General features: G+C 39.8%; 1 protein-coding gene across 1 annotated transcript; it reads right to left on the bottom strand.

Moving 5' to 3' along the window:
* Positions 1-493: 493 nt before the first annotated feature.
* LOC137292066 (3'-5' exoribonuclease HELZ2-like) lies at positions 494-22,048 on the bottom strand. The gene is made up of 11 exons (XM_067823610.1): positions 19,451-22,048; positions 18,336-19,336; positions 17,262-17,359; positions 16,264-16,416; positions 15,432-15,575; positions 13,668-13,930; positions 11,686-12,042; positions 4,229-4,468; positions 3,052-3,235; positions 1,437-1,604; positions 494-655 (listed from the first exon to the last, which is right to left on the bottom strand). The coding sequence occupies exons 1-11, from the start codon at positions 22,046-22,048 to the stop codon at positions 546-548; spliced, it is 5,316 nt and encodes a 1,771-aa protein (XP_067679711.1). The 3' UTR covers positions 494-545.
* Positions 22,049-22,930: the final 882 nt, after the last annotated feature.

The raw sequence follows: 22,930 nt of genomic DNA, 5'->3' as shown, positions 1-22,930 counted from the left end.
TTGTATTGGGGGAACTATCACCATCAATCCAGTTTATGAATTAGGGTGAACAAGTCACCCTAACCTCAGTCTTTGTATGGGGTGAACTATCACCATCAATCCAGTTTATGAATTAGGGTGAACAAGTCACCCTAACCTCAGTCTTTGTATGGGGTGAACTATCACCATCAATCCAGTTTATGAATTAGGGTGAACAAGTCACCCTAACCTCAGTCTTTGTATTGGGGGAACTGATCACAATCAATCCAGTTTATGAATTAGGGTGAACAAGTCACCCTAACCTCAGCCTTTGTATTGGGGGAACTGATCACAATCAATCCAATCGTTGTATAGGGATGAACCAATCCTCATCCATCCAGTCGTTGTATAAAGGTGAACTGATCACCACCAATCCAGTCTTTCTTTTAGGGTGAAGAAATCACTTTAACCTGAGTCTCTGTATAAGGGTAAAGTGACCACAATCAATCCAGTTTATGTATGAGTGTAAAGCAATCGCTTTAACTTTGACCGAGGATTGACTTATTACCTGTATCTTCAACTATGTATTAGCTGTGTCTGTTGGGCGGAAATGCTGAGTCTACAAAACATCCTTCTTTGCGATACATGGCTATCAGTTGTTTCAACACTTGATCACACTGAAGAAGATCTGAATTTCCTAAAATGATCAAATTGGTAGGTCTTAGTGTAGTTGTGTGTTATTATCACATATGTATCCTTTAATTAATTTTCTTGCTCTAAACCCCAATGATCCCAATAATCTCCCGCCCGGGTGATATTTATTGAAAGCTAGAAGCAATATAACTCAAATGAAGCTGTGCACGTGTCTATGACAGGTGGAAGTAGTGTACATGACACTAAGTTTATAAGTCAGTGATTGAGTGTTGTTTACGACTCATTTATATGTATCCAATCACAACGATAGACGCCAGAAATAGGCTCTTCCCATTGTAACCTTGTGATGTTGGTCGGCACTCAGCAATATACCAGCTACATGGTCTGTAAATAGTCGTTTCTGGACCAGACAATCCAGTGATCAACAGCATGAGCATCAGTCTACGCAAGTGGGATATGATGACATGTCTCAACCTAGTCAGCGCGACAGACCACCCGATCACGTTCTTTCGCCTCTTACGACAAGCATGGGTTGCAGAAGACCAGATTTAATTAATCCGGATCTTCACGTATAAGGAGTTGAACCCATGTCTTTGGCGCGATGAGCGAACCAGCGACAAAAATGGGAGTCTGACAACAGGTAGCCAAGATCACATATATACTCTTCCAAGTGGAAATCGACCATGCTCCGATGGCCAAAAGCTATAAATACACACTTTATTTCAGGATGTGGTCAAATGTAACATTAGTTAGTTTCTTGCTTAGAAAACCTTCCAGATTCACAGTGTCCAGGTGAGAACCATAAAATTTTGACTTCCTCTCACCAATAATGATTAATCCTTTTCTTGCCCGTGTGAGCGCCACATTGATCTGGTTAGCATCTGTGATGAAGCCAAGGTTGTGCTTGCTCCAGCCTATCGTTGGTTTACTCTCTATCTTGTAATGGGGAAGAGACCGGACAGTGCTGAATATCACGTAGTCCCACTCGCTTCCTGACAATGAAAAAAAGATAAAATAAATTTTAAAAAGTCAACACTGATTACCAAAAAACAAACAAATTGCTTTCAGAAAAAAATATAATGAAAAAATCCAAACGAACTTGGTAAGATGCAAAAAGCAATAAACAATCCAATGCTCACCTTTTGTAACGCTCTACCTGAGGACATATGCATTGTTATTATTCAACCCATGGAATGGAATGTACACAATACTTTGTGCTCACTGACGCCAGAAGGTATTCAGGCAGCTTCCATAACATGTCCTGTATTATGGGGACCAACCATTTAAGGACAATTAAACACCGTGTTGTGTCGAAGTCAAAGTCAAAGAGACCTTCATATACAACATCGAGGGTTTGCCCAACCCTTTTAGTAATAATCATGTGTAAGCTCGAGCTTTTTTTCATAATGGTAACTTCCCCCTGTATGCTTTCGTTGTTACAACGTTATTGTGTGGCCTGACACTTACGTTGCCAGAACGTACATACGATATGTGGTCGTAATATGTCATTCTTAAGTCGCCAAAAGGTACAGTTTTCTTAAAATGTTCTTTAATGTTAATAGATGAATAGGTTTCCAGTTGTGAACAGTACATAAGAAACAAGTAGAAATTCGCTTCAATGTTTATTTTTCAATGCGCATGTCCTTTTGGCCATGTGTTTTTTTGAAGCTACAGCTGAATAGTGAAGAATGGATCTCAAGTGAAACGTTATAAGAAACGTTATTATAACGCTGTGAGGAGACCAGGTATTAACGTTTCCTCAACGTAAATATTCAACGTTGTTAGTACCTTGTGATATAACTTTAAAAATGACGTAATACTAACGTTATGACAAGGTTGTATCATGACGTTATCTACAACGTTCCCGCAACGTTTCGAAATCGTTGTGTGTTAGCTTGGTTTTACTTCGAAAGTACTAGGATTTCGACACATTGGGGTTCGAAACATCAGCGGTCGACAGTACATGCAATTGAATTTGATCAATATTTGGCTATATGTTAGAGATATATTCTGAAATGCTTACCCGTTTATAAGCTGGCTTATATACTTCCATCAAGTTATGCCCTGCAGACCACACAGACACATGCAAAGGACACTTGGGACCACTTCTCTTTCAAACTCAAAACAGGGAGACAAGCAAGGGACGTTTCCGGAACTGTTCTACTCCAGACCAACACAGGGAGACAGGCATGGGAAATTGGTGCGATATTATACCCATGACTCACCACAGGGAGACAAGCATGGGACATTGGGGATCTATTCTTCTCCGGACCAACTCAAGGAGACAAGCGTAGGACATTGGGGAGCCATTCTACTCCAGACCAACACAGAGAGACAAGCATGGGGCACTAGGGTCCTAGGGGCCTATGCTCAAAAAACAACATAAGTATGGTGGATAGTGACCTAAGCTAAAGCATTAACACCCATGCACTAGTCTACCTTGACTAGCCACAACAGTTTGAACGGTCAGGTCTTCCAGTAGTGTGGAAAGCAGAGGGTCCTCAGTTAATTTGTCCGTCAGTTTTCTTTTAATGAGACTCCTCTGTGCATTGTACTGAGTCATCAAGTTGATGTCTTTCACAGGGATCTGTTCCTCCTGAACAAGGTACATGAACACCTCAATCTGAAAATAGATTGATACAATACATACTCACATATCTTTAGGGTCAGCACAGATTTGTATTTTCATAAAAGTGAAAAGAACACCTTCTTATCATGGCAGACCTTTCTTGACAATCTATGTAGGAAGAAGAAATATATAAAAGGACAGAGGAGCTAACTTGAACTTTAATTAACAGCAAATGCATTACATTATTCAGGTGACACGTGTTTGTTTTAACTAGATTTACTGTGTGGCCATGTTGGCTGTTAATAACAGTGTCAGCCTGGCTACCTCTACTTTTAGTTTTGAGTGACAAGAATTAAAAATCCCTTGGATTCTATCCTTAACGGAATTTGTTTTGATCATGATATTTTTTAACGGTAAGAGGCCCTAAAACATTTCCCATTTTTTTCGGGCGGGGGTGGCTACACCCGAGTTCCTACGCCTATGCCCTAACCTACTGTTACAATGTTGAATTGGGGATTAAGGAAGAAATACATAACCCCAAGCCTACCATTTAAACTTGAAGGATAGACAGCAAAATGATTCGTGGTCCCCGCCCTACTAATACGATGTTGAAGGAAATATGAATATCTCCACCCCCGCTCCTTTACCTTATGATAAGATGCTGAAGAAGTAGAGAAAGAAACAAAAAGCCCAGCCTCTGTACTCAGTTTTCTAATTGTACAAGAGTGCCAAAGCATGGCTTTCTCAAAACATAGTCCATTTTCTTTTGGGCCTCGGGTTAAAAGTTTTCATTAGTTGTACATGTAATATGTTAAAGCTGGTTGATTGATATGAATCTGAAACTGAATTTTACATGAGGACATTGAAGAATTCCTTTCAAAACAATAACCAACTATCTTTGCAAATATATTCCGTTGAAATACATGTTTGTATGTCAAAACGTGTAAATAAATGATCTTGAACCCTTTTGAATGATACGTTCAGGCTATCCATGATATAAAACACTACACTAAATTGTCCTACTTTCGATGACTATGAGTCACTGACTAGTTTATCTGCTTCCTTCTCATTGGATTTTGACATTTCACGGCCGTCCCGTGTAGTGACAGTGAGAGTCTCCTCCTCCCCATCTACATGGCAGAACACCTTTGGGTTGGTCTTCATTGGCCAGATGGTCAGTTCCTTTCCTGGAGCGATGTACCATTCAGCCTCCTCTACACTGGGCGGGCCAGTCTCCAGTTTACCAAGGTAAAACTGGTTCCTAGGAAATTTGCAGATTTCCGGATGCTGAATGAGAATTACAATTAAACTGAGTAGATTTACCTTACGGGAGTTCCTAACCTGTTTTAGGCTGATGTATGTGATATATACAATGCAAAATATAAAAAGGTAATCCCCTCCAGTTATTTGTGAGTGATTTCAAAATGTTTTAGCAGTATTTGAGCTGAATGTGACGACATGATGTCAATATTACTACTGAGGCTTCTTCGATGGATAATGAATGTGATGATCTTACAATCTGTTATTGCCACTAGATGAAACCAATTGACATAAATATATGCCCCTTTATACACACATGATCTATAAACAAGGTCACTCTTTAAGACAAAGTTCACATGTTTCTAGGATATGTTGATACTGAAGGTGGTTTCCACAATAATACCAGATCAATAATATTACTTTCATCCTAGAAAGGAACAAACATGATATGAATAAGCTTTACAAAACACTGCAGCTACAATATGCTTCGTTTACAACTCTCCCCTCAGGTCCATCAATGTGGGTCTCGTGGTATCAGAATACCTGCCCAATAGCCAGTTTCAACTGATCTGCCCTCCTCCTACTGCACCAACCAGACCAGCTTCAATGTGGGGTTGGCGACATCAAACTAGTGGGGGTTCTCCCTGAACACTATGTATATCACTGGAACTACTCACTATCCTGTATTGAACATATTTAGAACGACTCAGTCCCTGTGCTGAGCACCTTCTAAATAACTACTCCCCACTGTACTGAACATCAGTAGAACTACTCACCACCCTGTATTGAACACCAACTGCATAACTACTCAACATTCTCTGCTGAACATCAGTAGTACTACTCATCCCCTGCAGTGAACATTAGTAGAACTACTCACCACCGAGTACTGAACATCAGTAGAACTACTCACCAACCAGTGCTGAACATCAGTAAAACTACTCACGACCGTGTACTGAACATCAACAGAACTATTCATCACGCTCTACTAAACATCGTGTACACAACTAACCACCACCCTGTACTGAACATCAGTAGAACTACTCATCCCCTGTGCTGAACGCCGTCTACATAACTACTCACCACCCTGTACTGAACATCAGTAGAACTACTCATCCCCTGTGCTGAAGACTCACCAGAGCATCTCACCATAAAGTTTTGAGTGGGTGAGGTAAGATTTAAAGATACATTGGCAATATTTCAGCCATGTCAAGACTAAACCTAGTTCTAGATTCATAATACATACATATAATATATACGACAATGTCAACTAGTGACAGTAAAATAGTACTAGATTATCACAGTAAGAGATACAACTAGCCAGCATATATCTTTATAGAAATTTGTTCTGGGACAATACAATGTAAACATTATCGCCAACAACTGTAGGTAGATCACCGTACTAGGGGCCATGGGCACTTACAGGACTTTTGCTATCTATATATACCTCGCTGGATTTATATCATCCCTTCAGAACCTGGTGATGTGTAGTCGAATTTAGTCATGAATTAAAATCACAAAAGTACCACCTTTAAAGAATTAGTCCGGTAGCTGAATGCAATTTTCAGTCCTAACCTTGCATTTTAGGTCCCACAGTATTTTATTGCTGGTTTTATAAGTTTAATATATGTAGATCATGAAACAGCCGGATGACAACTTGGCACCCTTGAGGGTTTTGAATAAAACATGTTTGAAAATGCAACCCCCTGACAACTCAAGTGCCAACAGAGGGCCATGTGGAGGCACGATAAGTTGTTAGGTAAGTAGCGCAAAATGGAGAACTTCCTGTGAAGTCTGTTTACATTAGCTACCCAGTTGTAACATCATCTGCACAAATATTATGTCACAATGGTAACTCATTTTTGTTGTCCAACTAATTCATAACATGTACAACACTGTAAAACAGTGTATTTGTATCAAAGATATGTGATAAAAAAAATTATGATAAAATGATGTGAACTTGTGAAGCATCGTCTGCTAGGCTTAGCATCACTATCAGTTGAAAGCTGCATTAAACTTCTTTGATGTTGAAATTTACCAGAACCACATATATATGCATTCATATCTTCATGTTTGCAAACAATGTTCAAAGATTCTCATAGAAGAAAAGTTCCCATTCCCTTGAATTGATAGTTTGATGAAAACTGGTAGTACTACTTTCTGAGCAACTAGTCATGCAGCCAAAGACTCAGTTGACTATTCTATTAAGAAAAAGTTTGTAATTATTTTTTTCTGTAAAGTGATTACTGGTCTACTAAAAAAGCAACCAACACCTCTGCAGACAAGTCTTGGTGTATTCATCAAAGGAAAAGATCTGATTCAAGAATTAAACAAGTTTGGTATTGTGTGCACCTATGATGAAGTTCTCCGATTCAAAAAGTCAGCAGCACTTGCATCAAATGATGTCACATGTAGAGGATTAAGGTCAGATTCACCAAGAGGAACTCCCCTTGTACAAGTCATAGTCGACAATTTTGATGCCAACATTTCCAGTCAAAATGGACTCCAATCAACACATGCTCTTGCAATGCTTCTAACTCAGACACTTGATGATAACAAGAACACTAGTGACAAGGGTACATTTCGTCGGATAAAGAAAGAGGAAATGACACAGCAAGTGAATGATGAAATAACTGTAGAACGTTACACAGGTCACAAAAAGCCAAACATGCCGAAGGACTGTGTCATGAAGACAGCGAAATCGCTGAAAATGTTAGCCATGCAAGTAGTCTCAGCATCACGAGCAACTCTTAGGGATATTGACTTCTTTTCTAAAGTTGTGCAAGATGACTCCTGTCCAGAATGGAATGGCTATAATAGCGCACTGAATAGAAGGGAAGGTCTCACAGTCAGATCAAAAACAACTTCAGTCTACACTCCTTTGATAGACATGAAACCAGCTGATCCTGACACCATGTTAACTGCTATGAAGGAAGCTGACATACTAACAAAACAAGTAGGACAAGACATTGTTGTTTTCACATGTGATCAACAACTTTACAAGGTTGCAGTTCACATAACATGGGCATACCCAGAAAGATTCAGCCATTTCTTTCTGCGCCTCGGAGGAATGCATTTCCTTATGAACTTTATTGGATGTGTTGGCACACTGATGGCTGGAAGTGGACTGTCAGACATTTTGGAGAGCTCCTTTGGAGGTGTAGCAAACATGTTGTCAGGAAAGAGATATCCTCAAAATGTACGAGCCTTAAGAATTCTAGTTGAAGAACTATTACGGAACATAGTAACAGAGGTATCCACACCAGGTGACTTATTTAACATCTTGGAACACAGAGCAAGACAAGCCAGAACAACGCGACTGTGGCTGGATATGCTGATCAAGCCAGTGTTACTGATGCTACAGTTTGTCAGAGCTGAAAAAGAAGCAGATTGGCCACTCCATTTGCTTGCAGTTAAGCTGATGATGCCCTATTTCTTTGCAGCTGGACATCAGAACTATGCACGTTATGGCCTGTATTATCTTAGAACAGCAGAAGATCTCAAGCCAGAACTGCTTGAGAAATTTCTAAAAGGGGAACATGTCACACGTCATACACCTGGGACATGGAATGGGATATGGACAGACATGATGATTGAGACGACTTTCATGAAATATGGAAAGGGTCCAGATGGCATCATTGGAATCACCTTAAAGCCAAACACTTTGAAGACATGGGCCTTGAGTCTTCATACTTGCAGTGTTTTGTCAAATGACATCTTTGATATGACAAACAAGGATAAATCAACTGATCAAATTCACAAAGAAGAAATGAAGGGCCGAATCTCAGCAGATGCAAAAGATCGAAAAAACATTCGACAGAAACTCCAAGAGTCAAGTGATCCATTAGATGTGTCACAGCTCCCCACAGATAAACTGTTGCAGGTTGTGAGTGGCAGGTATGCAGACAGTTCTGTGAATGCTGATAAGGGATTGGAAATAGGACAGGAAGAAATGGAGAAATTTGAAAGGTCATGGCCAGATGGATTCCACAGACCTTTGTCAAAGAAGATAAAAACTATGGCCGTCTTGAAGAATCATGTTCAGGTTGGATCTTCAAATTTGTATGATACAAATCTTATCTACTCCAGAATCATTGGACTTCAAGCCGCAGGGAGAGAAATCAACATTGCCCAAGTCTTAACATTTGAGTTGGCACCAGTACCTACTTCTATGTTTACTGATGAAGGTGTCATGAGAACAGCCACAAACAAATCTACTTTGAAGAATAATTTGCAGGTTGAACTATCAGAAAGTCTTCCCTTGGACCAAAAAAGCATTATCATTGATGGGTCTGCAATGTTGTGGGTGGTTCACTGGCCAAAAGATGGAAAAGTAAAAGATTTCATTGACAACGTTGTTTCATACATAATGAAGAAAATGAAAGAAGCTGATGTATACCTTATATTTGACAGGTACTTTGAATATAGCATCAAAGGTATCACTAGATCATCACGGGACAAAGAAGCCAACAGACAACACAAGATTTATCTATCCATGCCCCTCCCATCACAGAAAATTCTACTCACAGTTACTTCAAACAAAGTTCAGCTGATAGACCTTGTAGTAGACTGCCTCCAAGAGATGAGAGAATCACTGACAGTCTGCACACACAAGCTAGTTTTAACTGGAAGGTCCCCGGTACCAGTGGAGGTCAACAATGGCTTATTGATTCATCGGCATGATCTCAGGACAACCCATGAAGAGGCTGATGTTATCATCATACAGCAGGTGGTATCTGTTGCAGTGTCACTTCCCAATTCATCTATAACAGTGATGTGTGATGATACTGATGTATTTGTGCTGCTGCTACATTTCTATCTGTGTCAACAATTAACGTGTCATCTGTGCATGGAGTCAACATCATCAGTGAACAAGAAGTGCATTGACATTAAAGCCACAGCTGAGAAATATTCTGCCATTGTTCCCAATCTTCTTGCAGCTCATGCTCTTACAGGATGTGACACAGTGGCTCAGTGTTGGGGTGTTGGAAAATCTACTGCTGTGAAATTGTTGAAAGGTAATTACCATCTTCGTCATGTTGGAGATCTGTCTGCTTCCACTGAAGAAATCATACAAGAGTCTGTGTCATTTCTGTCGGCATGCTATGGACACTCTGCATCTGCAATGCATGAGCTTCGATTCAAGGTGTGGAAATCGAAAGTTGGAAGAAGAAATGCTCTCTCATCTGTGAAGATTATGTCACTGCCGCCTACTCAGGAGGCATTTGTGCAGAATGCACTAAGGGCACACCTGCAAACCTGTATCTGGAAACATGCTTTAGATAAAGATCCTCCAACAATAGATCCTCTCAAGCATGGTTGGATGAAAGACACTCTAAACCAGACTTTGCTCCCAGTGCTGCTACCACAAGGAACCCCATCGGCTCCCGATTACATTCTCAAACTGTTGAAATGTTGTTGTGAAAACTGTACCTCAGCTAAGTGTGGATGTGCTGCTGCTCGACTTCCTTGTACAATGTTCTGTGAATGTGCAGGGTGTGATGACTGCTATAACCAGCACACCAGAGCTGCACTGAGAGTGCTCCATGAAAGTGACTGACATTTTTAATCCATTTAACCAAGAGACTAAACCAGACTTCGCCTGTGACTCTCACTCATGGGCAAAGACTCCAATTGATTTTCGTAACTAAGATGCAAGTTCTTCACCTTGCTAGCATTTTAAGTAACAATCATTCTTTAAATATCATACAATTTGGGCATGGATTTCGAATTTATAATCATATTCCTAATTCAGGCAAAAGATTATATGAAACAATAAAAGTAAATTAACCTGAATATGTCATAACACTCTTTTATCCATACAATTGATTTCTTAACATCTGAAATGTTCTCTGTAATAAGTTTCCTTGCCCTGTTTTCCTAGAGGAAGTAAACAACCTTCATATCAGAAGCTCACAACAAAATACTTTCTTTCATCTACTTTTAGAACATTATTTAAGAGTAAAGTGTGTTATTTAATTTTGTCTGGATAAACGAGTTTTTTAAAAAATATCCCATAATTCCCTTTTAGCACTGTACTAAGTAACAGTTGTGATAACATATTGTATACCAAGTATATATAATATATTTAATCACTGTAAAGCTCATGATGTGTTTCTTTGTAACCATCCAAATATAGCCGATTATCAAAGGAGGGAAATTCTTTTTAAAAAACCCTTTTTTTCAAAACCCTCAAGGGTGCCAAGGTGGCATCCGATACTTTATTCATCTATAGTGCCTGCTGGAATGGAATCATACAAAAACTATTGTGGGACCTAAATTGCAAGGTCATGTTAACATTCTGCCGGACTAAATCTGGTAAGTTGAAATTTACTAAAATGTTTGGTGACTTACGTTCTTTCTGAAGAGGACAGTTTTTTACAACACTTTGACTTCTTCGAAGATACAGCCACTAACAATCTAAGTTACCTATCTAAACTACCAATCATTAAAATATATCTAAGAAACTTATCACTCACAATGCATCAAATCACTTTCTTTAAAAAATAACAAGAATAAATGATGATTAGCACTAGTAAAAAGATCATTAAGTCTGTGCACGTTGAAATACTTATCCCATATGCTGACCATCAAGAACTGAGCATTATTGGAACTACTCACTATCCTATACTGACCATTAATGGAACTACTCACTAGCCTGTACTGAGCATTACTGGAACTACTCACTAGCCTGTGCTGAGCATTACTGGAACTACTCACAATCCTGTACTGAACATTACATGAACTACTCACTAGCCTGTACTGAGCATTACTGGAACTACTCACTATCCTGTACAGAACATTAGTGAACTACTCGCCATTATGCACTGAACATTACTGGAACTACTCACTATCCTGTACTGAGCATTACTGGAACTACTCACCATCCTGTACTGAGGATTACTGGAACTACTCACCATCCTGTACTGAGCATTACTGGAACTACTCACAATCCTGTACTGAGCATTACTGGAACTACTCACCATCCTGTACTGAGGATTACTGGAACTACTCATTATCCTGTACAGAGCATTACTGGAACTACTCACTATCCTATACTGAGCATTACTGGAACAACTCACCATCCTGTACTGAGGATTACTGGAACTACTCACTATCCTGTACTGAGCATTACTGGAACTACTCACTATCCTGTACTGAACTTTACTGGAACTACTCACTACCCTATACTGAGTATTACTGGAACTACTAACTATCCTGTACAGAGTATTACTTGGATTACTCACCATCCTGTATTGCATGTTTAGAAAAGCAATGTTGGCCCTGTATCTCTGAAACAGGGACTGGTCAAGGCCAAGTTCGGCTGCTTCTTGGCATTGTACGATTGGCCGCAACTGCCTGTGGTCGCCTATCAGAACGACCTGTTCTGGATTATTGGCGATGATGGGAATCATGCTCTGGGGCTCTGTGCACATGCCACTCTCGTCGATGATAACCTGATGAATAGTTACTGCCTTGCAGAGACTCCTGCGTCCAGCCACTATGCACGTACAGAGAATAACATCATACTTCTCCAGTTCCTCTTTCTCTGCATCATTTATCAGTTTATCATAGGCTTTCACATCCTTCAAGGTAATTTTCTCCTGCAAACAATTATTTGGCATTTGGTATGACATATATAATGACTGCTTATTCTAGTTGTGGGACATCTACAGTACAGAGCGTATTAAGATTTATACACGTAATACTGACCAGGTTATAAGTCGCATGTAGCAATGGTTGAGTTGTTGGTAAAACGTCATGTCATTATGTGCTATAACTGGTGGTACTGCCCCAGTGTTTGGAATGGTAGGATCAGGAATACAAACGCCCATTTTCATGTCAGAATTGTTTCTTGAAAATTCAGATATTGATTACTTCTTTACTTGTTTGTCTGTTGTGTACTCTTTAAAGAAGGAAGGGGAACTTCCTTTTAAATTTACGACTGCAATAATTGGGCGATATATGGAGTCAGTCGATGTTGCTTTGATAATCATGAATGTTTTGAGATTTGAGAGTGCATCACCACCCGCACTTCCTTATGACCATAGTATTTTGTACAGTAATCTCTATTGCAAGATAATTAGTGTGTGACGTGAAATCTGCATGTGTATGATTTTCATTTTGTTTTGTTTTTTTTAAAAAAAAAAGAAGAAAGCAGGAAACAAACTCCAACAACTGTGAGATGCAAGATGATTGGTGTGTGACGTGAAATCTGCATGTGTATGATTTTCATTTTTTTTTTAAAAAAAAAGAGGAAAAAAGCAGGAAACAAACTCTAACAACTGAGAGATCCAAGACGATTGGTGTGTGACGTGAAATCTGCATGTGTATGATTTTTGTTTTTTTTTAAAAAAATAGAAAAAAGCAGGAAACAAACTCTAACAACTGTGAGATCCAAGACGATTGGTGTGTGACGTGAAATCTGCATGTGTATGATTTTTGTTGGGTTTTTTTTAAAGAAAAAAGCAGGAAACAAACTCTAACAACTGTGAGATGCAAGATGATTGGTGTGTGACGTGAAATCTGCATGTGTATGATTTTTATTTTTTAAAAATGGAAGAAAGCAAGAAAGCACACTGTTTGGTGTGAGATGATTGTCAAAATTAATGGTAGAGTGATTTATCGGTCCTGAAAACTATGAAAATCAAGGACAATCCCTCACGCACGTGTTTGTAGGTACTGCGTTGTACATGTGCATCTCATGTTTTGTGTGTATGGGCGGTAATAAAGAGAAACGGTTGTGCGTTCATAAGATGTCTGTCTTTGAAAAGTGTGTTAACGCTTATATTTCCTATCGAAAATGAAAGTTCAGGCCCCCTTAGTTTTTTAAGAGTATATAGTAATCAGTAATAGAGTCTCGTGAGAATTCTACACTGATTGACAAGGTGCTATCATGGTGCGATGGCGTGCCATCTAACACATTCTTCCCTTTCAACCAATCCTTTCGATGGCCTGTGAGATTGCCGTAGTACCACTCTAACCAACTAATTGTCTCTTCATTTATTTGATGTTTGATAGTTGTTAAACACTGCTCTCGCCAACAGTACTGGTGTATGACAAACTTAAACGGAGACAGTGTTGAAATACTGGTGAAAGCTGTGTGAAATCCTAAACATTCTGTCTCAGATACATTCGTGATTGCCTGATTTCACTAAGACCAACAAAAGGCATACAGCAACAGTACAACAGTACAACAAAAGGCATCAGTCTCCACCTTGCAACCTACCCGCTGAGTCGTGCTGGAACTGAGATACCTGTTGAACTTTTCATCATAGTCCTTGATTTCTGTAGCATGGGGTTTGCCATCTTGTCTGATGACATGGTGTAGTGTGATTTCTTTCAGTTCTGGATCTGACTTTTGGATTTTTCTCCTCTTGTTAGAAGCATAAATCCGTAAGGGAACTGGGAAGTCTGCTTGTTCAACACTCTTGCCATAAACACGGAGAACTTTTGGACGTATTTCCTTTCCAAGTTTTTTCAAAAGGGAGCCTGTGAAAAAGGCAATATCTACTATATTTATGAAGCCATACAATCCCCCGTAAATTATTTGTTGGAATACATTATGTAGATATGAAAATAAAGAGGATATTTTGTTTGAAGTACAACTACAGAAACAGGCGTCAGTGAGTGAAACAATGGACTGCGTGAGTTTAGTTTTATGCCGCAGCAATATCCAGCAATAACACGACGGGGGCCCTAGAAATGGGCTTCACACATTGTACCCATGTGGAGAATGGAACCCCGGTCTTCGGCGTGACGAACGGTTTAACCACTAGGCTGCCCCACCTCCCCAGTCACAATGGAAGTAAACATTTCGGAAAAAATCAGGTCACAAAACACCTCTGACAGGCAAAGGGGTGGTATGCCAGATTTAAATTATTCACAGATTCATTTATTTGCACATGCATATAGTCTTATTTGGGACACTTTACAACATATATAGATTCATATAGATTCAAATAGAATCAAAAGTATTAAAAAAGTGACATTTGTAACTTGTTGAACAGTTATGTACCGGAGGTATGTTGCAATGTTCTCAATCGTCCCTCAAGTGCTCCTACATGTAGTTTCAATACATACCATCATCATACTGTGGGGTGGATACCATAAAACACATAACGCTGATGATCGACACTACTTTTTAGATATCCCAAAGCCCCAGCCAATGATTAGTCACAACAATGGCAGTGAGAAATTGATCACCAGCTGATAATCAGACTGGTTTGCAACAATTGCAACAGCACATAGAGTGCAGTCCTCTGCACAGATAGCAGTTGTGTGCATATAGTCCTTTGTCCTCCTTCATTTTAATGCAAGTGATTTTAATGAGAGGCAGGAGTGGAAAACGTCAACAGTGGAAAAAGCGACATTGGGCTAATGTTATGTTTCAGGGCAAATCGAGGGTCACTCTCGACCTCTTAGACTGTAGGGATCGGGTTTGGAGACAGGCGTTCTATGGACGTTAACGCCGGACTGCAGACTTGGTTTTGGGGTGGATCACACAGGTGGTCTCACAATACCTGGGCCCAATAACGTCAGTGACAGGTCAGAGTCATAGGAATATCATAGCAACATTACAGCCTTCATCATACCATCAGATCGGTGGACAGACAAAGGTGAATGAGCTGATATATTCAACAGATACACTGATGAATGGATCATAAGAATGGAAAGACGGTGGCAAGGACTGATGTAATACAAATGAAAGCAAGACACTGGTGGACTGATTAATGCAACAAATGGATATACCGATGAATGCAACAGATGGTGGACTGATGGATACAACAGGTTGATTGAGTCAGGAATGGAAGATAAGGATAAGGATAAGGACTGACTGATGGACAACAGGTTGAATATATTCAGAATGCTGGCTGATTGATGGATTCACTGAATGACTGTTTGTTTGACCGTTCACTTCCTTTGTTTGGTATGAGTTAAACAAGTTTAAACATTATGAGGATTGTAAATGAACAAAAGAAGGTTTCCTTACGTGCTACCAGGTCCACAGACTTGTTGGATGGTCCACAAAAAAGGATCTGCTTCCGTTTTGAGTCATGACCCTCTTGAAACATCCGTTTGTTAATTTTGTCATAAAGAAACACCAACTTCACTCCAATGGTGGTCTTTCCAGTTCCTGTGTAAACAATAATACACAATAACACGTATCTACATGCAGTGATGCAGTATCCCAGGAATACTGAAATTTTTTTAGCATCCTATTTACCGAATATGTCAGCAAGATGCCAAACAATAACACATTACATTGTGGAACTTAACTTTAATATCAATTCCCTTTTCCCGTCATTACGCAATTTTGTTATGATAATGAGTTTATTGTTATTAGATTTTCAATGTTTACAAAATTAAAATCATGTACATAACAGTTACTTATACTGTACGAGATTGTACACCAAGTACGAGGTAAATGGGGATTTATGTGATTGTTATTGTTAGTCAAATTGTTCTATCGCTCAGGGAAGCACGCAGTCAAAGCTCCCAATCGGTTTTTCATTCCATTTGTCATATGAGAGTTCATGTTCATCGCTGGGTCAGCAAAAGTCTTTGAAGAAAGGTACATTTATCTATGACCTGTAAACAAGCACAAAGATCCATCTGTGTCGAGTGACAACAGAGCATTACCTATCTATATCGACCCCTCATAACGCCATATAATGTCTGTCGGCCCCGTGAAGATCCGGGTCACAACTGATCTGCAGTAATGCCCGCTTGTAACACTGCATAGCGCGGCGTAAAACTAATCTCACCCACTCCCTCGTACAGTGTCTCAGTCGGTGAGTTGACAGTCTCACTGTTTTAGTTACCAGGAGGTCCCTGTATCAAGCTGAAGGGATACTCCAGCGCTCTCCTTATTGCCTTCGTCTGACTTTCATTGTTGATTATTGCAGTTGAATAACGTCTCTCTTCATCTGTCAGATCTGTTTCGCTTTCCATGCACAAAGCAAGCCGACGACACCCTACACAACATCAACAAACGTATGACATTATTATTATGTTTACAGATTAAAATAAAAAGGCAGCAGAGAGAGTTCCTTATTATTATTATTTTCGTTTTTCATTATTATTATGCCAACATTTCTATACCTCTGATATCCAGTTCAACTGATAGAGGCCCTTTGGTTTTTCCTCGATCACTGGATACATATCACAACGGCACATCATATTTTGAATCTCAACTCCCTGGGGAACATACAACTCTTGCTGCTTAACAAGTCAGTGAGGCTTTCCTGTCCTTACGAGGTACCCAGTTACAGCTGGGTGTAATGGGACACATAGTCACAGTACTTTGTCCAAGTTTACTGCACGTTGCTGTACCGGCAACTAGGTGTTTGCATGTATTCATGTGGCCACCATTTGGCCATATACCAATGATTCGTGGCTTTTTTAAAGTGCAAAGGGTTGTGTGCTGTATACTAGGGGTTTTTCTTACACCCAGTCAAAGGTGGGCTCGATCTCCTCAGCTCCAAGCTCGCTGGACTACTAGTCTGGCGCCTGAGACAGGTCGCCTAACACACCCTCACATTAGTTCATTTAGCATTTGAAGAACACAAAATATACATGAGCAAAATTAATCTGAAAATTAAGTTATTCTTCAAAGATCATTGGCATCATTAGGTGTTTCTCTGTCACTTGAAACCTATGTCACGGTGCAGCTGAAAGGTTGGTAATTAACATATGTGATCGTGAATATAATCAGTAAGGCTGGGATTTGACAGGTGACGGAACACATGCCATGTTATATGTCTTCGATCACTATTATTCAATAATGACCTTGTACTTCCTACACAGTGGTTATACGCACATTCTCGTGTGTTCAGCAAGTCAAAACGACCGAGGGCTATGTTTTTGGCCAAGTAGTCACCATGTACCTTGAGACCAGCTATCATTTGCGCGGCTCTCCTGTAAACAATACAACTTAGAAGTTCCACATAACAATAATGACAAAGATATCCCAACATTGTTTGTAATTGCACGCGTCAGTATGTCATGAAGGCAGTCATATAACAATATCCTGTAGGGAAAGTTTCTTTGAATCAATGCTGGTATTAAGAACTGAGTAGATAGGGACGTGGTACTTTAAGCTGGTCACATCATTTGAGCAAATAGTTCATTTCTCTGATGAGTAGACGTTCCACCACGAAATGTACGATAGTCCTGGTATCTGTCAACATGTTCATCTTTCATTTTGACGGACAAAATATACATGAATTTATAATTAAGTAAGGTAAAAGAGGTATGAAGTGCGGATTAAATGCGCACATATATCTTTATCTTAACAAAAAATATCTTTCCGTATGAATGGTTGGCAATCATACTTCCATGATGGTCTAGTGGGTAAAGCTTGGTGTCCAGTAATTACTTGGACTAATCTGGAATTTGGAAATTTTTGGTTACAGGATTTTTTAATCTGGTCATTAAATTTGGGTCAATTCCTCACGCATTTTACGTCATACCAAACTAAAAATATAGTTGTGTAAAATACTCAGGACATTTAATACTTGTGATCAAATGAACCGATCTGAAACTCTGCATTACTCAACATAGACAAGTATGTCTTTGGCCAGAACTTCAAAGCGACCATCATTCACTCATTTCTCTTTAGCTGGACTCAATCATGTGACTTACAATAAGAATGAGTTGAACAGACCACAAGTATCCCTGACAAACTTTAGATGACTTGCAAGTCAGTTACAGTTGCTTAGCTTGATACTAGGATCTTATCGATAGACTGCCTTGTCCAGACATAGTGCAGTCATACAACTACAAAATTTCTGGGGGCAGCAATATACAAGAAAACCGTTACTGGATAGAAATATAAAACAGTGATCAAAGAAGGGCGTGGGTACGTCATCTAAACATTTGCGAAAAGTTTTACCTGTCGCTTTGAGATTTGGGGATGATTTCTACCGTGGCCCCGAATGGCTTATCTATCAACATACTTGGTGGCCGTCGTGAATTCTGTCTCAATTCAAAGGTGACGATCACTGTCCCAGCATCAGGGTCAATGTCCACATAGCGGCCTACAGGTTTCTTCAACTTAACCTTCCTCACAATGGCATGACCTACCCAGACACCTGACTCCTTGTCTACCGCATGTCTTATACACAGATAGTCTAGCGAGGCATAGCTTAAATCACTGAAGCTGCTTTCTCTAAGCTTCATTTTCTCTAGCATATCTACACTCTTCCCACCAATCTCAATCTGGCGAACATCACAAAAGTTTGGGTCCAGACTTATGGTGCCTGCATATACATTTCTTCTTCCGAGTTGTGTTTTAACAATTGTAACTTCAGCATCATCGATGACAATTGTTTGTTCACTACCAATTGAACTTGCTGCACTCTCCATTTCAAGAACCGGCAGCCAAGCCTTTTGGTATTCTTGGATGCAGTAAAATTTCCGATCTTTCACTGGCACAGACACATACTCCGCAAATATAGCCACTGGATCGTCCATGTGGGTGAGACACAGATCAAAGTTGTCACAGATATGAAACAGCTGCACATATGGAGCTGGGAGACCTCTGTCTGGTTCGGCATGGATTTGAACCCGCACTACTTGGCCAGGTGAAAACGTGAGGCTGAATTCGATGTAGTGCCAAGCCATCTCGTTTTCACGTCTGTTAGAAACCAGCTTTCGTGTCCCTTTCTCGGGATGTTTTGCACATGGGAGAAAGGACCTTAATCCAGAGACCATTCTTTGTCGGTCTTCAGCACATGATATTGCTGTATCTTCTTCTTCTGACATTTTGAACACTTGTTTCAGGAAGTGAGCAAACTGGAATGACGGTATGTTTGTTGTGTGCAGGTTTGAGTCTGTGAGAATTCGCGGAGGTTCCGATACTTCTGCACTAGATCTGTCTCCAGATATGCCATCCTCAAGCTCTTGGCGGTCATCAGTCCTTCTTCCATAAACTATATCCTGCTCCTGTCCAACATGCTCCTCTTCAGCAAGCTCAAATGTCTCCGATGCATATCTTCTATCGCCTACTGTTTGATCCTCATATCTATAGAAACGCTTGTTCCAGAAACAAATAATCTCTTTCTGGCCTTCAGGATGTCTTTGTAATTTGGGATTCCCGGAACAGTCCAGCAGGTTAAATGGCAATTCCAATCGCCCAAATGATATGCCTCTAAGAGATGGAATATACAGTGTTACGTGCCAGATGTTTACATTGTCAACAATGGCATTAAATGTACATGGAGATTTGGAGAACATCTTGCACTCTCTTGTGATTCTGTAAGAACGATCAAATTCCTTTTTTCTTTGGTGCTTCTCTGTCATCCGGGCACAGATATTTGAAACTTCTGCTTGTGTGTATGGAGGTTCCTCCTCATCTAACACGGCACGAACGAACCTGTGTGTAATTAAGTCTGTGTATCTCCTCAGTGGAGATGTGAAGTGAGTATATGGGAACATGTTGAGTGAAAAGTGACTTGTGTTTTTCTTCCCCTCTGAAGAACACCTGTACGCTGCCGTTTCCCCTATATTCATCCAGTGTTCAATGGCAAGACCCTGGAGTGGATGCAGTACGTCGCAGCACATCATATATCTCACTTTCTTGAAATCTTGTAACTCTACAGCTTTCCTTATTTCATCCCATATCGCCTTCTGTACTGGAATAAACTTTTCCTCTGTGTTATTACATTCCTCCAACTGATAGTCAATGTTACAAACGCCACCAAGGATGGGTCTACCTTGTAGTTTTACAAGGAAGTCCTTCACATATCCTTCTCTTTTAACCCAAAGTTTCAGCTTGTCTTCAGGTGGATCTGACTGACATCGTAGTGGTACACAATGTCTGAAAGCATCCATCAAATATGACGCGATGAAGTTATTTGTTTTTATCATAAATTCCTCAACAAGATGATGGGCATCAATATTCCTGTTTTTGTTTTCAATGCAAATACATTTGGTGTCTTCAAGAGAAGCTTCAAATCTTGCATTTCCCAGTCGGTGTTTCCGTAAGTGCCGTGCCAGTATGTGGAGGGTTAGGACACTACTTTCTAGCGTCATTGTCTTTGAATACTCTAAACCCGCGGGGTCGTCAATAATTGCCTGCACTTCTTGATATGAGAACATACGACATGATCTGATGAAGGTCCTTAACACATAGGGCATTTTAAGCAGATTCCCTCTTTCGTCCATTAGAAAGAAAACAGAGATAGCAAACCTATCAGAATTCGGGAGCAGGCTCAGAATATTCTGGCTTAGAGGTTCTGGCATCATATGGTTTCCTCTCCTTTCAGAAGCAAGGTAGCTTGTGGCTCTTTTCTCCGCCTCTTTATCAACTGCACTTCCTTTCGTCACCACTGATGTGACGTCTGTTATATGGACGCCAACCAACAAGACGTCAACTCCTTCCCATTTGGTCTTCCAGACACTTAGGGCATCATCCAAAGCCCTTGAATCGGCATTATCAATTGTAAATACGGTCATGTGTCGTATATCTTCCTCATCCGTTGGAGTCCGAGGACTTGCAATCAACTCAGAGACGTGTGACACCGTTTTCTTTCCATAATGACCAGGCACTTGGAAATGTGTGTTCAGAACGTGAAGGTAACCTTGAAAGTTATCTCTACAGTCAAGCACTTGAATAACAGCACCCTGAGGGTAGGTGAACTCAGGCCGCCATAACAAATACACAACAAGAAACAGGTAACATCTTCGTTTCTCAGGGACAATTTCAAAATAGTCTCTAAATGAAAGTCGTCCATCATCCCCTACTTTGTACACATCAATATGATACTTCTTCTCCTTTTCCCTGGAAAAATGCCGCCAGACACTAATTCTAGGGACACTGTTACATATTGGATTCATTAAATGTACTTCCTTGCTGTTAGAAGTGCAAGCCATTACAGTGAAGTCAGTTTCTTTAAACTTGCTATGCAAAATACCTACAACCCGGCCGTACATTTTATCATTGTCTACCTCTTCATCATCTTTCTCATTTGATAAAATTTCAACTACAACTTCATCTCCATTGAAAGTCCTCCCACATTTTCCTCTGCCGTGAATCTCAATTTCCTGATTAGTATGCCCGTCTTCGAGGACTTTACAAATAGCCAAGTGTGGTCCTTCAAGCTTTATCTGGCACCTCTTGTACTTGTCATGATGCATTTTTAACAGTTCTTGAAGCTCTCCTATATTACGTTCCTCCTTTACAGCACCCACTGGATCGTTCGGTCTGTATATGATATCAAGGCTTTCTCCAACAATAATATCAGTGACATCCTCATCATTCTCATATCTCTCTTTACTTGCATCAAACCAGGAAACAGGTGAGATCTCATTCTCCTCTTCTGTATCAGAGTCTGATCCATCACCTGCGCTATCAATATATGTATCTTCGATGCCATATGTATCCCAAAATGATGGCAGTTCCTCGGCATCCTCTTTCTTCGTTTGAGGGTGTCTCTCGAGGTGTTCATATAACCTACCCCAATAAGATTTGTCTAGATCAAATGCTGGTTTGAATTTGATCTTCTTTGACTTTTTCATTTTCCCTTTTAGGCCCGTCGTATTATCTTCTTCTGGTATCGATACATCAGCTATGTGTAATAAGTGGTAAAACGTGATTAGAAACATGACATGATAATCTAATGTCTGAAATTACTTAACAATAAATAAAAAAACAAACAATTTCACCAAACATGATAATTAAGAATCAGGAACAGACATTGTAAAGTAATTGACTAAATGACTTCGGAGTCATTAAATTTACAATTGTCAGCAAGTGCAACATGCCACATTCAAGATATGTATACTCAAGGTTTCAAATATTGATAAAATCATTCATTTCTAGTTAATGCATTCTGTCAATGCTTTTCAGTTTCCAATCAAAGAATGAACAGTCAACATAATTTACTACAAAGGACAACATGAAAGGCACTCCAGGCATCTGTTGTGTGTGTGAAAAGTGTTTCTGAAAGGTTCACTTGTGTATAGTTGATGAATATTTATATTTTCAATATTATGTATTTAGATAGATGGAAAATAGCATTTTCGCTCCTAGAAAAATACACAGAGCCAGTTTTACTGTTTCATGTTTCATTAACGTCTTCAGGTAGACTCTGATACGATTCCTCGCTTGGGTACCATGTGTGAAGCCTATTTCTGCTGTCCCAGGTAACATTGTACGCTATTTTCAGCAATAACGGGGACTCTTGAACTGAGCTTGACACTATGTATCCATGTGTGAAATCGAACCAGGGTCTTTCCGAAGAAGTTAATGAAACATATCGGCTCTGTTTTTTCTTGGAGTGAAGAGCCAACTCTTTAACTACTAGGCTACCCTACCACCCTTTGCTATATGCAAGGAGGTCGAAAACTATCCACAATATGAACATATGATCACACAGCTAATGATTCTCCTGGAATAGTCTCTAGTTATATTACTCTAGTCTCGTTTTAACGTGGAGACATGGTATTCACGTTGCCATTACCTATTGCTGAAGCTTGTCCTGGTTC

This window comes from Haliotis asinina, chromosome 7, assembly GCF_037392515.1.
Source record: "Haliotis asinina isolate JCU_RB_2024 chromosome 7, JCU_Hal_asi_v2, whole genome shotgun sequence".
Classification (NCBI taxonomy): domain Eukaryota; kingdom Metazoa; phylum Mollusca; class Gastropoda; order Lepetellida; family Haliotidae; genus Haliotis; species Haliotis asinina.
Note: the sequence above shows the minus strand (reverse complement) of the source record. Positions and strands in the feature narration are given on the sequence as shown.

Coding starts and splice junctions, on each gene's coding strand:
- LOC137292066 (XM_067823610.1), bottom strand. CDS start 22,048: ATGTTTCTAATCACGTTTTACCACTTATTACACATAGCTGATGTATCG. Junction 19,337..19,450: donor ATAGATATGAGGATCAAACA/GTAGGCGATAGA, acceptor CAAGAGCTTGAG/GATGGCATATCTGGAGACAG. Junction 1,605..3,051: donor AACTGTTGTGGCTAGTCAAG/GTAGACTAGTGC, acceptor TTTCATTGTCAG/GAAGCGAGTGGGACTACGTG.